Source organism: Acomys minous (genome assembly GCF_964271855.1).
Source record: "Acomys minous genome assembly, chromosome: 1".
Classification (NCBI taxonomy): Eukaryota; Metazoa; Chordata; class Mammalia; order Rodentia; family Muridae; genus Acomys; species Acomys minous.
Window position 1 is genome coordinate 39758947 of NC_140483.1, and position 20254 is coordinate 39779200.

At 39.7% G+C, this 20254-nt stretch overlaps 1 protein-coding gene across 9 annotated transcripts in view; it reads left to right on the forward strand.

Moving 5' to 3' along the window:
- The window catches only part of SMG7 (SMG7 nonsense mediated mRNA decay factor), a 71188-nt gene that overhangs the window by 45382 nt on the left and 5552 nt on the right, over positions 1-20254 (forward strand). For 3 of the 9 annotated variants that reach the window (XM_084788187.1, XM_084788188.1, XM_084788189.1), the window contains 10 exons: positions 2943-3105; positions 3577-3730; positions 5782-5852; positions 8110-8170; positions 12133-12252; positions 13153-13579; positions 15896-16040; positions 16677-17059; positions 18010-18381; positions 19067-19216. In XM_084788187.1, the coding sequence (XP_084644313.1) occupies positions 2943-3105; positions 3577-3730; positions 5782-5852; positions 8110-8170; positions 12133-12252; positions 13153-13579; positions 15896-16040; positions 16677-17059; positions 18010-18381; positions 19067-19216 (2046 nt within the window). The remainder of the gene's footprint in view (positions 1-2942; positions 3106-3576; positions 3731-5781; positions 5853-8109; positions 8171-12132; positions 12253-13152; positions 13580-15895; positions 16041-16676; positions 17060-18009; positions 18382-19066; positions 19217-20254) is intronic. The other 6 variants (XM_084788190.1, XM_084788192.1, XM_084788191.1 and 3 more) reach the window with 3 other exon arrangements.

A 20254-nucleotide genomic window follows, 5' to 3' on the forward strand; every position in this document is an offset into this window, starting at 1 on the left:
TCATAGCGGCTTTATACATAATAGCCAGAACATGGAAACAGCCTAAGTGTCCCTCTGTAGAAGAATGGACTAAGAAACTGTGGTACATTTACACTATGGAATACTACTCAGCTATTAAAAACAAGGAATTCCAGAAATTTGTGGACAAATGGATTGATCTAGACATGATCATAATGAGTGAGTTCACCCAAGAAGCAAAACGAGACAAACGGTATATACTCACTTATATCAAGACACTAGTCCAAGGGATAAGTCCCATGAAAAACTTTACTTACCAGGAAAGTGGGTCAGAGGAGAGGACATCCTATTGAGACTTTAGGTGAGAGTAGCATGGAAGAATGGGGAGATAATAGGATCCACAGGGTCCTGGAAACCTACAAGAAGAACTTTATGACAGGCGGATCTGGGTCCTGGGGTCCTCCTCAAACTAAGGCACCAGCCAAGGAGAGTATAGGCTGTAAACTTCAAACCCCTACCAAGACCTAGCCAACGAACATGATATTCTCCACCGTTGAGTGGAGAGTGAGATCTGACTCTCACACGAACTCTGGTGCCCTTTTTCTGACCACGTCCCCTGGATGGGGAGGCTGGCGGCACTCAGAGGAAGGATAGCAAGTTACCAAGAAGAGACTCGATACTCTTAAGAGCATATATAGGGGGAGGAGGTCTCCCTCAATCACAGACATAGGGGAGGGGGAAAGGGGGAAGTGGGAGGGAGGGAAGGAGGAATAGGAGGAAACAAGGGATGGAATAACAATTGAGATGTAATATGAATAAATTAATAAGTTAATAAATAAAAAAGAAAGCATAAATTAGCTAAGTATAATCAATGTAAAATAATTACACATAACTGTTTGAGTTGATTGGTTATAAGATTGTATCATATTTACAATAGAAATAGTTGGCTGCAAAATAATCTCTTCTGGTCTTTGCCTATTTCTTTCTTCCCAGTGGCCTGTTGAAACTTAGTCATGGTATTTGTAGGTTGAATATAAGAGGAGGACCATCACTGGAGTGCCCTCAGCTACTTAGCCTAGAAAAGAATATCGAAACCTGAATAGAGTTGTTAGATTAAAGTATAATCAGTGGGAATAGTTATCTTATTCAGAAGGCTAGGTGTATAAATTGAAGGAGAAATTTTATTGGAAAATTCTGTCAGATATTAGAGAATTTTAAGTAAAGAAATGTTTGTCTTTGGAAAAGGGGTTAACATTCTATATACAGTGGAATGGCAAATGACATGGAGGTTGAGTTGTTATCAGCAACATCAGAATTTTTCTCAAATAATAATGTAACTATAAAAGCAAAGACGACTTTGCTTATATAACTAACTGTGGCTATTTCAGATTCTTCTTCAAATACAGTAAGGGTGATTGATAGGTGTGATGTGGCAGGAGCTCCAGTCACTGGTTTGGAACTGCAAGAGCGATCTTTTCTGGATCGTTAGTTCTGTTTTTGGTTTGTTTTTTGAGGATTTTGTGGTTTTCTTAGATAGGTCTCACTCTATAGCCCTTACTGACCTCAAAATTGCCGCAATCATGACAATTGTGGCAGACCTAACTACATCTGATGTATTATCAATTCTTACCAGAAAACTAATGACACTTGGTTTTGCTGTCAGCTAGACTGTTTCCTGGGGAGGGATAGAGGAAGACTGGCTATAACTAAAAGTATCCATCCCAGTAGCTGCCAACTTTGTTAAGAACTTAGGTTTGAAAATTACTCAGTGTGGGAATAATCCCATCCCATCACAGATGTTAAAGCAGAATCATCACCACATTGAGACCAAGACGTATCTTTTGGTTGGTTGTGTTTGGTTTTGGTTTTTCGAGACAGGGTTTCTCTGTGTAGCCTTGGCTGTCCTAGACTCGCTTTGTAGACCAGGTTGGCCTCGAACTCACAGCGATCCACCTGCCTCTGCTTCTCAAGTGCTGGGATTAAAAGCGTGCTCCACCATGCCCAGATTTAAGACAAATCTTAAGTCATGCTTCATGTATAAAGGATTCAAGAGAATACCTAAATTTTTTTTTGTTTGGAATCTTTTCACTATATATATCTGCTTTCAGTCATTTATCATCTTTGGGTTTTCAAGATGGGATTTCTCCTTGTACCCTTGACTGTCCTGGAATTGCTTTATAGACCAGGGTGGCCTTGAACTCACAGAGAACCACATGCCTCTGCTTCGCAGAGTGTCATTTGTCCTTTTTAAATATTTTATTCAATATTTATGTCTCTTACAAGGCAACCTCTAATGGATTAAAATGTCTGAATATATGTATACCCCAAATACTATCTTCTCATGTCATATTAAACATGTATATTGTTTCTGGGGCTGGAGAGATTGCTCAGCAGTTAAAAATGCTGGCTGTTCTTCCAGAAAGACCAGATTCCATCCCTGGCACCCACCTGGGAGCTTGTACTTATCTGTAACTCCAATTCCACAGAATCAAACAACATCTTTTAGCCTCTTCAGGTACCAGGCATGCTTATGACACACAGACATACACTCAGACAAAACACCTATATTCATTAAAAAAAAAATAAAAGTAGATAAATCTTTAATATATGGACAGTTTCTTAGAGCAAAAATGTTAGCTCAAGAACTTAATTATTGAGTAGTGCCTGAATTGATCCTTTTAGAGCAAAGAGTTTTCTTTGCAGACATGAGACCCATATAAAATATTAGAATTAAGAATGGGACAGTTTGCTGGGCACAGTGGTGCACACCTATAATCCCAGCACTCTGGGAAGCAGAGGCAGGTAGAGTTCAAGGACAGCCAAGGCTACACAGAAAAACCCTGTCTCAAAAAAAAAAAAATTTACTGATCTAGTAATGCTATTACAATACTCTGTTACTCTAAACACAGATGATTTGTAATTCTTGTGTAGTAAGTGAATACTGTTCTTGATAATATATGCAGTATTTTTGTCTCCCATTACAGAGGCTGCTGTTTCAAAAAGCTTTCAACTCTCAGCAGTTAGTTCATGTCACTGTCATTAACCTGTTTCAACTTCATCATCTTCGAGACTTCAGCAATGAAACAGAGCAGCATAGTTACAGCCAAGATGAACAGCTATGTTGGACACAATTACTGGCTCTCTTTAGTGAGTATTAAATCATTTAACTTTGAAAGGTGCAATCTACATAATGAGGTAGTTTTGTAAATGTAGCCAAACGGCAATGATAATGTAAAATGACTCCTATATTCCTTGGTATTGAATCAGGAGGCTTAAACATCAAGTTCTGTCGTTTTGTCTGCTTATGCCAGTCATCTCCTTTATATAACATTTTAACACAGAAAAGAAAGTGTATTCTCTCTGTCTTTCTGTTTTCTGATAGTCTTACTATCTATTCCCAGGCTGACCTTGAACTTCATGGTCCTCCTGTTTCAGCCTCTCAGGCACTAGGATTATACCCATGGGCTAGTATGCCCAGCTGAAAATACCTAGTTAGTAAGAATCTTAAAATACATGAATGTTTAATACAGCAGGATGATCATTGTAATATCTTGAACTGTGTACTGTTTCAAATGCCTTACACATTCTGAATCTTTTTTCTCTACCCCACACCCCAAGTGTCTTTTCTTGGCATCCTGTGCAAATGTCCTCTCCAGAATGATTCTCAGGAGTCCTACCATGCCTATCCCCTTCCTGCAGTCAAGGTCTCCATGGACTGGCTAAGACTCCGACCTAGAGTCTTCCAAGAAGCAGTGGTGGATGAAAAACAGTAGTAAGTAACTTCACTTATTTTGAATTCTTCAGTTTAGCCATACAGTCTTAGAAAATGTTGATTCCTTCTGTATTCCTGTGTTCCCAGTTTTCATAGCATAAAGAGGCATTTTTCACATTTCAAAATTAACTTGACATTAGAAGTCAAGTTTGTTAGCTGGGCATGCCTCAGGGAGGCAGAGGCAGGCGGATCTCTCTGAGTTCAAGGCCAGCCTGCTTTATTTACAAAGCGAGTCTAGGACAGCCAAGGCTGCACAGAGAAACCTTGTCTCCCCCCCCCGAAAAAAAAGGGGGGGTGTTATTTTAAAGCCACATATGTGCTACATTTTTCTGTTTTATTTAAATAATAAACTTCCATTTTGGTATGTAAACTGGTTCTGCCTTTTAATTATACTTAATTTGTGTTATATTTAACCATAGTGACTGAAAGAAACTTTTGCTTAATTCAAGATGGTTGAGAGTTGTTAAGAACCTTTGATTAACTGGGCGTGGTGGCACACACCGATTGCTGTGAGTTCAAGGCCAGCCTGGTCTACAAAAAGTGAGTGTAGGACAGCCAGACCTTTACACAGAGAAACCCTGTCTCGAAAAGCCAAAGGAAAAAAACCTTTGATTTTAGTGATGAATTACATTTCCAGTGTACTTGTTTTGTTTCTGATTTGTTTGTTTGTTTGAGACAGAGTTTCTCTGTGTAGCCTTGGCTGTCTTGAACTGGCTTGTAGACCAGGCTGACCTGGAACTCACAGAGATCCTCCTGCCTCTGCCTCCTGAATGTTGAGATTACAAGTTCAGTGTACTTTTAATTGTAGAAATAAAGTTTTAAAAAGATTTTGTAGTGGTAAAGTTCCTCCTCTGTATTTTAGTAGTTGTCTTTGAAGTTCTGCTGTGGCCTGGCATGTACATACTGACTAGGCACTGTCTAATAATGACGGCACCCTATTATGATCCTGTGATCTCTACTTCACAATTCTCCCCCTCCCTAATCATAAGTGCCTTAAAAAAAAAAGATTTATTTATTTTTATTATGTATACAGTGTTCTGCCTGCGTGTACACCTACACACCAAAAGAGGGCACCAGATCTCATTATAGATGGTTGTGAGCCACCATGTGGTTGCTGGGAATTGAACTCAGGCAGGACCTTTGGAAGAACAAACAGCGCCCTCAACCTCTGAGCCATCTCTCCAGCCCCAAGTGCCTTTATTTTTGATATCGTCATGAATAGGATTTGGGGACACAGCATAGTGTCTATCTCCTTTTAATATTAATGTAGGTATGCTAGTATAGGTTTTAGATACTGCTTTTTGTTTTGTTTGTTTTTCAAGGCAGGGTTTCTCTGTGTCGCCTTAGGCTGTCCTGGACTCACTTTGTAGACTAGGCTGGCCTGCCTCCTGAGTGCTTGGAATACAGGCGTGTGCCACTACGCCTGGCTGGTACTACATTTTTTGTGTGTAAAATTTCTGTTTGTGTGTACTCTAAAACTCAAACTTCTGTCTTGTTTAATAAATTATGTCAGGAACTCTAAAAGTTGGACTCTTTGTTTTCTGTTGGCTTACAGAGTTTTCCTATTTTGGGGCAAGGCTTGCCTGCCATTTTTGTTTGTGCAGTGATCCTTTTGATTGCAAATTTAGAGATAAGGATATTAAAGCCACATGCACTGTACCCTAAAAAACAGGTACTGTTAATCAGTGTGAACAGAGGTTTGGATTTGGTGTAACCATGCTGTCACTAGCTCAAGAACTAGCAGTGAGCTTCCACCACTCTGGACATGTATATGTTTAGTGGTTAAGAAATTATTTTCCACTCATTAAATTAGCATTGGGAAATAATATGCAGTAGTGCATCTCTCATGTATAATGACCTTTTTGGTGTGTTTTTGTTGGTATAGCTTTGAAAGTGTCTACTAGGGTATTGAATAGCTTTTAAAATGCCGGAGTTGTGAGATGGATTAAAAAAAAAAAGATAGGGCCATTAGGAATGCTATTTTTGTAATTTATTGGTATTCTGATTTCTCTTGTATAAAAATAAAATATGAAATTTTCTTTCATTTACAGCATTTGGCCCTGGCTAATTTCTCTTCTGAATAGTTTCCATCCCCATGAAGATGACCTCTCAAGTACTAACGGTGAGAGCTGCCTAAGTTGTGCATTGGTGCTCTCTGTTTCTCCATCACTAGTGCTGAGTCAAAGCTAGGGAGACTGGGCTTCTTGTGAGGCTTGCTTGTTTTACTTTGCATTCAGTGTTTCAGAGAGCCTCCGACTTCTGGTACTGATGAAGGTGCCTCATGTGGGTAACTCTCCTGAACTCCCTCAGCAGCTTCTGTGGTACACGCTAGAGTAGACATTCATGATCTTTAAATTCTACCCATTGTCTTCCTTATCTCTACATCAATACTAGCTGTTTGGGATTTTTGTTTGCTTTTAGATTTATTTGTTTTACGTGTATGAGTATTTTGATTGCATGTACATATTCAAAAATGTGTATTTGCCTAGTGTCCACAGTGGACAGAAAAGGACCTTGGATTCCTTGGAAATAGAATTTTACAGACAGTTGGGAACCACCTTGTGCGTGCTAGAAACCCAAACTCTGTGAAAACAGCATATGCTCTTAACTGCTGAGCTGTCTCCCCAACCCCACTAGTGATTTTCTTTTAAGGAAATGATGTGAACACCATTTTGCCAGATACATACACATCACACAGAACTTAGCACATAAAGCCTAAAAGGCATAAATTTTCCAATAGATCTCCCATAGTATAATAGTTTATATTATCCCTGTGACAGTGCATGACCTTAGGGCTTTTTCCTATGGAAAACATAGAAGTCCTGTATAACTTTAAATATGCTTTTAAATTTAGCAGTGAAACATTTTCATTTGCTGCTATTACTGTTAATTTAAAAGTATGGCCTAATGAATTTGATTATTAGGATTTAATTATTACAGCAGTATTATCTAGCCTGCTTTCACAATCAATAAAAACATAGACGCTGGTATATTTTAGAATGGCCTCATTTCACCTGGGACAAGGCAGATCATAACCCTCAAAACTATCTTCCATTATCCCCATCCCTCATCTAATAAATACTTGCTTATTATTGGCCGCTTTCCTCCATCCATGCCAACCTGGCCTTGTCTCCTCCATGCTAACCCATAACAGCAGCTCTGCTTCCTTCCTCCTTCAATACCTGTCTCTTTCCTCCCAAAATCCTCTCTTCTCTCAAAGCCCGTGAACTTTGGCCACACCTATCCCTTTCCGGCCTGCCCAGGTTTAGGACCTTTAATCAGCCAATCAGAAGTAATTTCGTAGGCAAGGTTACAAACATTTTGAGGTATATGAGTGTCTGCTTGTAAAAGACAGCATCAGACCTCAGAGTGGGGCATAATTAACAATCGAATACAAAGTACCAGATCATCCCCAACATGCTGCTAACCAGTTTTTACTGGTTTCATAATATTTTACTTCGTATATGTATCATAGTCCATTTACTTAACCCTGTCTTTGAAATTTTCCTCATCAAGGGCCTAGGAAGATAACTCAGTAAAATGCTTCAACTCTCAAGCATTAGGACCTGAATTCAGTACCTGGAATCTATGAAAATAATTCCCTTCGTATCTGGAATCCCAGTACTGACGAGCCAGAAACAAGAGGATTCTAAGGGCTCTCTTGCCAGCCAATCTAGCCTAATTGCTGAGCTCGAGGCCAGTAAGAGACTTTTCTCAGAGGAAGTGAACAACAGCATTCTTGAAAGTGACACCTGAGGTTGTCCTGGCACACAAACGTGCAATTTGCAACGAGTCACCTGAGTCTTTTTAAGATTTGGAAGGTTTGGGATAATAATGCCCAAGACTATTTCCTATAAGCCCTCGATGATCTTCCTGTTGTCACTGGATAACTTTGAAGGTCATATGTAGCCTAAGAATCAGGGTGACGAGATCTAATCTGAAGCTCTGAATTCTAGTTATGGTTGGTTTGTCTGTTTTTTCATAATGGATTTTCTCTGTATAGCGCTGCCTATCCTGGAACCATACTGGCCTCAAACTCAGAAAGCCGCCTGCCTTTGCCTCCTGAGTACTGGGATTAAAGCGTGTACCACCATACCCTTGTGAAGCTGTAAATTGTTGAGAGAGCTGATGATAAAGTTCTTTGTGTCCAGCAGCTTGAGTTTTTAGTATTGAGTGTTTAGTTAGGGATATCTAGGGACCGGAAATGATGTACAGGATATCCTGGGTGATGACCCAGGAAAGCAGAGAATGGACATTACAGATTCTTTCCATATCTTTTTTATTCGCCTTTTTTTTTTTTTTCATATCTTAAGTTTTACTCTACCAAATAATAGAATTTTAATTAAATGTCTTCAAATTTTGGCATCTTCCTTTTTTAGCCACACCACTTCCAGAGGAGTTTGAATTACAAGGATTCTTGGCTTTAAGACCTTCTTTCAGGTAAATAGCTATGAAGTGTTAACAGTGTTAAAATTTATAAGTATCTGGCCTACCTGTAAAGGAACCTTTGATTTGTCCCAACTGTGTTGACTTTTCTTTTTCACATATATATTTTGTGTGTATGTATGTGTGTGTTAGGGGGCTGGGGAGTGGCATGGTTGTGTGTGTATGTGTTAAATCAATGTGAAATGTTTTAAAGAAATACAGAATAAAGAGATGGAAAAGAAAATTGTTCTTCTAAGTGATAACTTAACAAATTCTACTTTTTTACTTACCTTAAAATTAAGAGATGTCTGGCTGGAGAGATGGCTCAGTAGTTAGGAGCATGGTTTGTTCTTCCAAAGGTACTGAGTTCAATTCCCAGCAACCACGTGGTGGCTCATAACCATCTGTAATGAGGTCTGGTGCTCTCTTCTGACCTGTAGGTGTACATGCAAACAGAACACTGTATGCATAATAATAAATAGATCATTTGTTTTTTGTTTTTTGTTTTTTAATTAAGAGATGTCTTTAAAAGGAATCTTTCTAGCCGGGCGTGGTGGCACACGCCTTTAATCCCAGCACTCGGGAGGCAGAGGCAGGCTGATTGATGTGAGTTCAAGGACAGCCAAGGCTACACAGAGAAACCCTGTCTCGAAAAACAAACAAACAAATGAAAAAAGGAATCTTTCTGTTATTCATTCATTCATATTCATTCTTGTATTTTGAGGCAGGGTCTCACTATGTAGCCCTGACTACATAGAACTAAATTTGTAGACCAGGCTGGCCTCAGATTCCCAGAGTTCCATCTGCCTCAGCTTCCTAAGTACTGTGACTAAAGGTTTGAGTCACCATACTGAACTATTTTATTTTTTGAGACAGAGTTTCTATAGCATTTCTAGATTGAAGCTTGTTACATAGACTGTGTTGGTGTCAAACATGCAGCAACCCTCCTGTCTCTGCCTCCCAAGTACCAAGATTATAGGCATGCACTGCACCACACCATACTCAGCAAATACTAAATTTTAGCTAAGTTATTACTTTACAGTTTACATGGGAAGAACATGAGTGTGGATCCCAGCAGTCATATAAAAGCCAAGCATAGCTGGTTATTCAATAACCCCAGTGTGTAGCTGGAAAATAAATAAATAAAAATGCCAAACTCTGGCTGGGCAGTGGTGGTACATGCCTTTAGTCCCAGCACTGAGAGGCAGAGGCAGGTGGATCTCTGTGGGTTCGAGGCCAGCCTGGTCTACAAAGCAAGCCCAGGACAGTCAGGCCTGTTACAGAGAAACCCTGTCTTTAAAAGAAAAAGGAGGAAAAAAAAAAAAGCCAAACTCCACCTCAATGAGAGACTCTGTCTCAAAGGAATGAGGCCGTAGTTCCTCTCCATATGTGTGTGCACATATTTTTTTTTACATCGCACAAACCAATTTTACAAGAAGTTTTAAAAAAAAAAATCAGTGGCAATGGAAGTCCCTTTTCCAGTCACCCTTAGTCTCTTCCTGCCTTCTTGGCCTACCCCTCTGTCTTGTTCTTTCCTCCTTACTCTGTTTCACATTTTTTCCCAAACATATCCCCCACTGTTTTCCCATCTCTTCTCAAATAGCTAAATTCCTTTAGCCTATTTTTTTCCCTATGAAATAAAGTAAAATTCAGTTTCCATTTTTCTTTTGCTGTGTATTTCTCCTTTTATAGGTGTCTTAAGAGCAGTTTTGGCTGCCCTTACTGACTTCAGTGTTTTAGTCATGTCTCAACCTCATAAAACTTATACCTGTGACTGTCCATCTTAGTTACCAAATTCTAGTGGACTTTGTTTTTATGAAAGCCTTGAATTTTTGTTGTTGTTGTTATTTGCTACCTTAAACTTCTACATAAATAGTCTATGAAGGAAAAATCCTTAAAACATACTCTTAAGCTTTATTTAACTTCTAGGAAGTTTAAGCAAAGGCAATTTAGTCACACATGTTCTATTTAACATCTTTGCAACAGTTTATCATTCATGATTTATTCATTTTTTTAACGTTTTTAAAATAATTTTGTTTTTTTAAATTCTTGAGGCATAAGGTTTGTTGACACTCCTTATCCACCAATTTAGAAAAGCTCTTTTTGTGTGTGGTTTGTTTTTGGTTTTCTTTTTTTTTTTATTTGTTTGTTTGTTTGCTTGTTTTCCTCATCAAGGGTTATAATTCTATAACCAAAATGCATCTATATTTAGCACTTTCAAGTGAGTATTGACATCATCTCATGACGAAGACAGAAACTCAGGTTCACCTGTCCTCAGTCACTCTAAGTCCTCACTCTGTCCAGCTCTCATCCTCTCCTCACACTGTCTCACTCACTCGCTCTGTCCAGCTCTCAGCCCTTCAGCTTTGTTTTCTTTTCTTTTCTTTTTTTTTTGGATTTATTTATTATGTATACAGTATGCATCAGATCACATTATAGATGGCTGTGAGCCACCATGTGGTTCCTGAGAATCGAACTCAGGACCTCTGGAAGAGCAGTCAGTGCTCTTAACCGCTGAGCCATCTCTCCAAGCCCTCAGCTTTGTTTTCTACCTCTTTCCCTACCATCATTATTTATCCATGGTGTGCACTCGCTGTGTCCTTTTGAATGACTGTTTTCCTCTGCGTTCTTTGATCATGCTATAGAACATTCCCTCCTCTGCCTTTTCTTTACTGTCTTGGTTAGTGGTTGTCCTGCTTATTAAGTTCCAGCTCAGGTGTCACTCTGAAACCTTTCCAAGGTGTTTTGGAAGGAACTCAGTCTCTTTCACTTTGCTTTTTTATTCTTTAAGTGGTTTATCATAAGGCTTACTAGGTTTAATTTTAGTTACTTTTTCCTGGAGATTGGAACTATTTCCCACTTATCTGTGTGTTCTTCAACCTGACTTCATGGCTTTTGGGGTTGGGCTATCTAGTGAAACCATGAGGGTGTCCTCAATCCTGCTGTCCTGCCTCCAGCTCCCAATACAGGCATGCACTACCACCTCTGACTTAAATAATTCTTTTTTCTCTTAGAATTCATGATGAAAAATTGCAAGAACTCTTTCCCCACTCTTTACATACTTGATAACATTTGCACATTTTTCTGATTTAGAATGTCTAGCCAGGCCGTGGTGGTGCACACCTTTAATCCCAGCACTTGGGAGGCAGAGGCAGGTAGATCACTGTGAGTTCGAGGCCAGCCTGGTCTACATAGTGAGTCCAAGACAGCCAAGGCTACACGGTGAAACCCTGTCTCAAAAAACAAACAAACAAACAAAAGAATGCCTTACATTACATTGATAGTACTTTTACTAGGCACCTCAGCAGCTGCAGAGATGAGTAAGAGAGGTTTTTTTGCTCTTTCAAATGACCTAAGTGTGGTTCCTAGTATCCACAAGGCAACTCAACCACCTGAAACTTTAGTCCCAGGGAATCTGCTGCCCTCCTCTGCCCTCATAGGTACCAGGCATACACATGGTGCATACGCAAAATTGCAGGCAAAACACTTGATGTACATAAAAAATGAGAAACTCAAAAATGCTCATTAGAGACCCTTAGCATTACAGTGATTTATTTGTTTTTGTTTGTGTGTTTGTTTGATACAGGATTTCTTTGTTTAGGCTTGATTGTCCTAGAACTAGTACACCAGGCTGCCTCAGTTTCACCTTTCAAGTGCTGGGGTTAAAAGCATGAAACACTACCACTTAGACCATAATGATAATTTTTTAATTAGTCAAATTATTTAGAAAATGAGTCTTTGGGGTTTCATATAATGATAGAGCATATTACCTAGAAAATAAAAATATTAATATAATGAACCTTGGTGTTTGTTTCTTGTATTTGGAATCTTAGGAAATATATATTCCAGTAAGCACAGTTCATTGATTACATGTAGTCTGTATAGCCTGTGTGGGAAACGTCCTGAAGTTTTGCATTTGGTTGCCTGGAAAATTTCTCTAGTATTTAATCATCTATAATATGCTATGTCATTTTTAGGAACTTGGATTTTTCCAAAGGCCATCAGGGTATTACAGGAGACAAAGAGGGCCAACAGCGGCGAATACGGCAACAACGTTTGATCTCTATAGGGAAATGGATTGCTGACAATCAGCCACGGTATGTCCATGGCTGCCTCCTGCATTCCTTTTTTATTACTTTATCATCACATGCACATGTACCTCTTGTATATTTTAGACTTTGGTGTAAAATACTTTGAACTAAGTCAATATTTGTACATATCTCAATGATCATAAGTGTATTTAGTCACTCTTCGCCCTTGTCTTCTGTATTTATCATGAGCTGCTCCGGTTTACAAGCATCTGGGTTATTTGAATTGGATTGGACATTCTCAGGTCTAGCGAGTGATTTGTATGGCAAGAATGTGCTGGTCAGTTTCAGTCCTGGGTGATAGTAGTGGCAACTAGATGCTGTTGCTGGTGTAGAGGGAAAAAACACAGTTTTGGAGGCAGTTGGGTTCAAGTTCTTTTCTAGTTCTGTGTCCCTGGCCTTTTCCTGGTGGATTATATCCTTTTCAGAGTCAGCTAGTATTATTTCTTAATGTTTGTATTCAAATTCCTGCAATGGTCCATGCACTTGAATGTTTGCGTGCTTATATAAGCTTACCATTCTGAGCCAAGTACACATGGCTCCCTTATAGGCTTTGTCAAGGACATGTTCAGTAATTGCAACCACAGATATTAAAAAGGAAGGGCAGAAAAATGAATGTATTGTGGTGATGTGAGATCTAGTCATAAGAGTCTCAGTTACTAATAATACTGTTTATGCTGGCTGGATTTGTGTTCTCTTTATGGTGTGTTTTGTTTTGTTTGTTTGTTTAACCTAAAATTACTTGTTGAAGTTACACATAATTGTTACTTTTTTAATTTATATTTTATATATGAATTTGTTTGTTTCTTTAACTTAAAATTACTTGTTGAAGTTATACATAGTTGTTACTGGTTTTTTTTTTTCATTTATATATATTTTATATATGAATTTAATCTTGCTTTTTTTTAGGCTGATTCAGTGTGAAAATGAGGTAGGGAAATTGTTATTTATCACAGAAATTCCAGAATTAATACTAGAAGACCCCAGTGAAGCCAAAGAGAACCTCATCTTGCAAGAAACATCTGTGATAGAGTCACTAGCTACCGATGGAAGCCCAGGACTGAAGTCAGTGCTGTCTACAGGCCGAAATCCAAACAACAGCTGTGACATGGGAGAGAAACCAGTGGTTACCTTCAAAGAGAACATTAAGCCACGAGAAGTGAACAGAGACCAAGGAAGAAGCTTTCCTCCCAAAGAGGTGAGAAGGGACTGTAGCAAAGGAGTAGCTGTAACTGAGGCTGATGGAAAGAAGGACAGCAACCAGAGGAGAGCTGAGACCAAGAGATGCACCTTAGGGAAGTTACAGGAGACAGGAAAGCAGAGTGTGGCAGTGCAGGTAAGCTGTGCTTGAACTGTAAAGCAGGTAGAGGAGGGCTCACACAAATGGCAAGGCTTCTTATTTTGTTCATAAAGACCAGTACGTTAGCCATTCTAATGTTTCAGTGCATTCTTTGACCACATAGGAGGATATGTAAAAAGTTACGGTAGGCTGGGTGTGGTGGCGCACACCTGTAATCCCAGCACTCAGGAGGCAGAGCAGGCAGATCTCTGAGATCGCTTTAGCTTGCAGTGCTCCACACAGGATTGTATTTTTCTTTGGAAAGTATAATTGCCACTTAAGAATCTTACAAAAGAGTTTTGGAGTTTCATAGCATTAGTAGAATCATAATATATGTATATATACTTTTTCTTTTCCCTTAAGAGTCATTACAGGCTAGGTATAATAGTAATACATACACCTTTAAACTCAGCACTAAAAAGGCAGAGGCAGGTGGGTCTTTGAAGTAAAAACCAGCCCAATCCACATAGTAAAGTTCAGGCTAGCCAGGGCTACATAATGACCCTATCTCAAAAACAAAGATTCACTGTACAAAGTAAAACTTAACTGTTTTGGAGAAAAAGAATGAAGCATCTTTTTTTTTGACTGGCCTGTTTGAGCCAGTGCTTGTTGATAAAGCAAGAACTCAAAGTCTTGCTGAGAAAAACACTTCCCAGCTATTTGTAACCTTTTTTTTTTTTAATGCCTTTTCAAAGAGATACTGGTAATTTCATGTAATACAGAAGAATCTTGACTGTTTCATTAATGTTTTGATGACTATATAAGTAGCTGGGTAATTTGTTAGCTCAGTGTAACAAATGCAGATGTTTGCCTGAGGACTTCATATTGTAGAAGCCTGCTTATAAGCAAGAGTAACTCTTTGTTTACTTCTGTGATAGAAGGGCTGTTGGGATGACATGCTGACAAAATGTTTGTGTGAGCACACTTGTGTTCTTACAAGTGTTCGTGTATTTTCCTAGTACACACGTGTACATATATGAGATAAAAGAACAACCTTATGTGTCATCCTCAGGAAGGCCATCTACTTCCTTTGAGATAGGGCCTCCCATTGGCCTAGAGCTTAACACTTAGGCTGAACTAGCTAGCAAGTGAGCCTTTCTCCTGACTAACACTGCGACGATAAGCGTACACCACCACACCTGGCACTTTTATATGAGTTCTTATGTTTACAGGCATTTTTCTAGCTGAGCTATGCTCTAAGGCACATTCATGTATAGGAAATGGCCTTATCAAGAGGGTACAAAGGAAATTCAAAGAAAACAATGAAACAACTTAAAAAAAAAATACCAAAAAATTAGACATGTTTGAGGACTAAGTCTAGCATCCTCTGTGTGTCCTGTAATGGCCTTGCCATAAGACCTATGCTGATAATAAAATCTCTTTTTCTGTCAGGCATGGTGGTGCATGCCTTTAATTCCAGCACTCGGGAGGCAAAGGCAAGTGGATCGATGTGAGTTCAAGGCCAGCCTGGTCTACAAAGCAAGTCCAGGACAGCCAAGGCTACACAGAGAAACCCTGTCTTTTTTTTTTTTTTTTAATCTCTTTTTCTGTCTTCAGTCCTTCTCAAATCTACCAGTAGATAGAAAAGTAAGTCTGGCATACAGATATGACAGTTCACGCCTGTCATTCCAGCCCTTAGGAGTCAGGCCAGAAAGATTGCTGCACATTTAAGGTCAGCCTAGGCTACATAGCGAGTTGTAAGCTAGCCAAGACTACAGAGCAGACCTTGTCTCAGCAACACAGAAGAAGAAAGGTTTGGCATACATATGATTACCATACTCTTTCTGTAGCTACTATCTGTTTTACTGCTTTTTGTTCAACCTTGAGCACTGCACACAGCATCTCCTTGTTGGCTTGATGTTTAGAGCTTTGTGGCTGTTTGTTGCTACTAGAAGTATTGCGTATGTTTAACGAGTCCTGAGAAGTTGAAACTAAACCAGGAGCCATAGTGTGTCACCTGTGAAGTAATAGTTCTCATTAAATCACAAGTGAGCGTGCAGAGCCCTTGGCCTCTGCCAGACAGGTGAAGATCATAGGCAAGCCTTCTAACCTGCCATGAGGCAGGTACATCCTTTTCTTATTTGGGGTGTCTGAGGGTGTGTGAAAGCACAAGAATTCTCTTGGTAAATCTGAGCCTTTGTTTGTTTTACTAGTAGTTTATTTTTATTTTTCTATATTTAATTTAGGTGAGTTTAAGTTTCCTCAACATACTTTGGACATAGTGAGGTTTTAAATATTTTCTTAGAGTAGATGCTTCTTTCTAATACATGGGTACCAGGTTTTTATAGTTAGCTTTGCTTCTGTTGATTGTAGGTAAAATCCCAGACAGAACTAAGAAAGACTCCAGTGTCTGAAGCCAGGAAAACACCTGTCACTCAAACTCCAAGTCAGACAAATAATTCTCAGTTCATCCCCATTCATCACCCTGGAGCCTTCCCTCCTCTCCCCAGCCGACCAGGTAAATACACATTCCCTACCTAATTACATCAGCGTGGGGTTTTCTGTTCACTTCCTGGATACTTTGTATTCTTAGAGGCCATGTTAGTAAGCCATGATGTACAGGAGAAAGAAGTTCAGCTTCCCTAGTAGTTATGGGATTCTGGTTGAGGCATTTTTTTTAATATATAGTTTACATATAAGTGCTGGTCAGTCACTATGAAGAATTGCCATCATTCATGCATGACAAGCATCTTTAGGATAGTGTGCTTACTTTAGTGTTAGAGGAAAAGTAACCAATAGTGTGGGGTTTTTTTTTAATAGTTCTTTTTTGTTTAAGATTTATTTATTTATTATGTATACAATGCTCTGCCTTCATGTACATCTGCAGGCCAGAAGAGAGCATTATATCACATTACAGATGGTTATGAGCCACCATGTGGTTGCTGGGAATTTCAGGAACTCTGGAAGAGCAGTCAGTGCTTGTAACCTCTGAGCCATCTCTCCAGCCCTAGTGTGTATTTCTTAATGTCATATTAAAGATACACATGGTTGATTGTTGCATTTATAATGTATTAGAAGCATCCTCCCCACAAATGTTACCCCTTTCTTTTGTTAAGTTTCTTTAGAACTAAAGCTGTCTTCTTCTCTTTTGAAGGGTTCCCACCCCCAACATATGTTATCCCCCCTCCTGTGGCATTTTCTATGGGCTCAGGTTACACCTTCCCAGCTGGTGTTTCTGTGCCAGGAACCTTTCTTCAGTCTACAGCTCACTCTCCAGCAGGAAACCAGGTGCAAGCTGGGAAACAGTCCCACATTCCTTATAGCCAGCAACGGCCCTCTGGACCAGGGCCAATGAACCAGGGACCTCAACAATCACAGCCACCTTCCCAGCCACCCCTTACATCTTTACCAGCTCAGCCAACAGCACAGTCTACAAGCCAGTTGCAGGTTCAAGCTCTAGCTCAGCAACAACAGTCCCCTACGAAAGTCATACCAGCTTTGGGGAAAAGCCCACCTCACCACTCTGGATTCCAGCAGGTAGGCAACAGTTATGTGTATTTCCAGCTAGAACAGTGAGAAATGTTGAGATGAGTCAGTGTTTGACCATTTAATAAATACTAAGTCTGTTAGGAAGTTGAAATGTTTGCCTTTTTTTTTTTTTTTTTTAGATTTATTTATTTGTATACAGTGTTGCCTGCATGTATCGCCTGCAGGCCAGAAGAGGGCACCAGATCCCATTATAGATGGTTGTGAGCCACCATGTGGTTGCTGGGAATTGAACTCAGGACCTTTGGAAGAGCAGCTCTTCTCTCCTGCCTTCTTGCTTTATTTGTAAACGATGATATATTAGATTTTCACCATCAGTTTCCATGCTACTTAATTGCTAGCTCTATTTAAGATTAAATCTTCTTAATGTGAGTGTGTATGTGTGTAGATGGGTAGGTGCATGTGCTTTAATGTGGAAGCTGGAGGGCAGCTGTAGTATCATCCTTAAAGGTGCCATCCACCTCCTTCCAGACAGAGTCTGATTGGCTGGAGGTCACCAGTTAGGCTAAAGTAGCTGGCCCTAGTCCTCCTGTCTCTATCTCTAACTGGGTTTACAAGCATGTGTCATCATGACAAGCATTTTTGCATGGGTCCTGGGGACAGAACTCAAGTTCTTGCTTTACCAACTTGGTCTTCCTCCTCATCCCAGCACCATAATAATTCTTACTTGAACATAAACATCACAATGAAAGAATTGTAATCTTGAGGAGGTGTAAGATGAGTGTGATACCACTTTTAAGTGGCATATCCTTACAGCACATGAGGCCCGGGGAACACATCCTGTCTCACATACACATGCATTACACTTCTTAAGTCATTGAACTGAAACAAGATGAGGGGTCAAGATCCTTCTCGGAATCTTCTAGGTGTAAGGAAATTGCATCCCCCCCTACAGTATTTGCGGTTTATCTTCATCTTGTTGACGGGCACCTCTTTTTCAGTATCAACAGGCAGATGCCTCCAAGCAGCTGTGGAATCCCCCTCAGGTTCAAGGCCCACTAGGGAAAATCATGCCTGTGAAGCAGCCCTACTACCTTCAGACCCAAGACCCTATAAAACTGTTTGAGCCGTCGTTGCAACCTCCTGTAATACAGCAACAGCCTCTAGAGAAAAAAATGAAGCCTTTCCCTATGGAGCCATATAACCACAATCCCTCAGAAGTCAAGGTCCCAGAGTTCTACTGGGATTCTTCTTACAGCATGGCTGATAGCAGAGCAGTAATGGCACAACAGCCAAATATGGACCGCAGGAGCAAACGGTCACCAGGAGTCTTCCGTCCAGAGCAGGATCCTGTGCCCAGGATGCCATTTGAGGTGTGTGTCCTTTCCCATCACCAGGATCCCTGGAGATAGGCCTAGGATTGCATAGCTTTAGAATGTCTCAAATAGATACAGACTTATAAGTTGATACATAAAAATGTATACATACATACTTATGAGACGTGAACATTATAAAGACTACTTATGGTACAGGCCTTGGTCTCTTCAAAATACATGTATTTAGTTTGAAGAACTGAAGAGTTCAGTAGCTGAACTATTGTTGAACTTTACTGGTCTGTCAGGAAAGTATCTAGTGGCATCGTGGTAGTAAATTCTGAGAAGAGCTTTTTAGCTGGGTTGAGTCATCTACGTTTAAACATGGGTTTCATGGCTATTTAAATAAGTTAAGTGGAACAAAGTCAGTTATCTCCTTGCTCTTGACATTGAGGAGAAACAGGTGCGTAACTTTTGAAGAGCTGTTTCTGTGTTGTACTTACTCGCTGCATTAGCATGTGTGCCCTGCTCTATTGGTAGTTTTACTCTTCTCTCTCTTGGTCTTCCTTCACTATTGACCATGTCACTTTATGTTTGTATTTCAGTCTTTTCCTCTGTGTGCTACATCACAATTAATTATGTCTCTACCCTTGCCTTTAGTTGTTACCTGACTAATCAATCATGCTACTATTCTTATGTGCTTTTGTCCCTAATTGCATCTCACAGTGATCCTTTCTGTCACTAGGACCCCAAGAGCTCCCCTCTGCTTCCTCCGGACCTGTTAAAGAGTCTGGCTGCCTTGGAGGAAGAGGAAGAGCTGATCTTTTCTAACCCTCCTGATCTTTACCCAGCTCTGCTGGGTCCTCTCGCCTCTCTTCCTGGACGAAGCCTCTTTGTATGTATTTGACATGATTCTGCTTCCTGCTCTAACCACAGCTTCTTTTCTGGGGTTTTTATGATACTTAGTTTAGGTGAGCTGTTTCTGGGGCTTTCCTCTACAGGAATATAAAAAGTATATTTTTGTACTGCCTGAAATTATATGATGTAGTAATAGTAGATAGAGCACAGTACTGACTCTGGTTCCTCCAAATTACAGAGTTATAGCTTGGATATGTGTCAGTCATAAAACATTTTTAATGGTCTGCTTGTGCTCTGTTTGATGCTGACAAATTAACTTTTTTTGGGTAGTATGTACACCTGGACTCAAATGTTGTATAATATACTGTTTAAGAATTTAGAGTTTTGTTGGGTTATTTTTTTTAATACTCAAATATATTTGAAATAATAAAGGAAATATATTTCAGATTATATAATTGGCTGATTGAATAGTGTATGGCTCTTTCTTGTTTGGCTCACTGAATCATAAAAGATCCCTGATCTAAATTCAGAGTTGGAGTCGTCAAACAGAATGAGTAAAATGAAGAAACTGTCTAGAAGCAGGCTAGAAGACTGTAGATGAGTGACAGTGAATGTAAATAATTAAGATAATATAGAATAAAATGCAGGAATTGGTTACTAATACCTGCTTGAAAACAGTCTTCTAGAGCCCAGCCTGTGGGATGGCATTCTTTATGCTCAGTAGTGTTTGTGTCAGGTCCGAACTGAGAGCTTAGGGAGTAAACACAGGAAGAAAAGTGCAAATCCCACACCCTTCTACATCCTAAAGCAACTTAAAAAGATTTGAGTTTTTCTTTCTTATATATAAATAGAGGGCAGTAAAATACTTAACAGAATTAAAATATATTAATTATAGAATCAGAATAAATAAAAATAGTTTTATGATAGTAGCTGCCATTCCTGGTACTTCAGTTGCTTGCATGGGTGGCAGTGAAGGCTTCCCTGAGGGTGGGAGCGTAGAAGCTGTAGGGCAGGGCTGCTGCAGTGTCACCTCACATGTGTGCCTGACTTGTGCTCTTCTGCTAGTGTGGCTTTT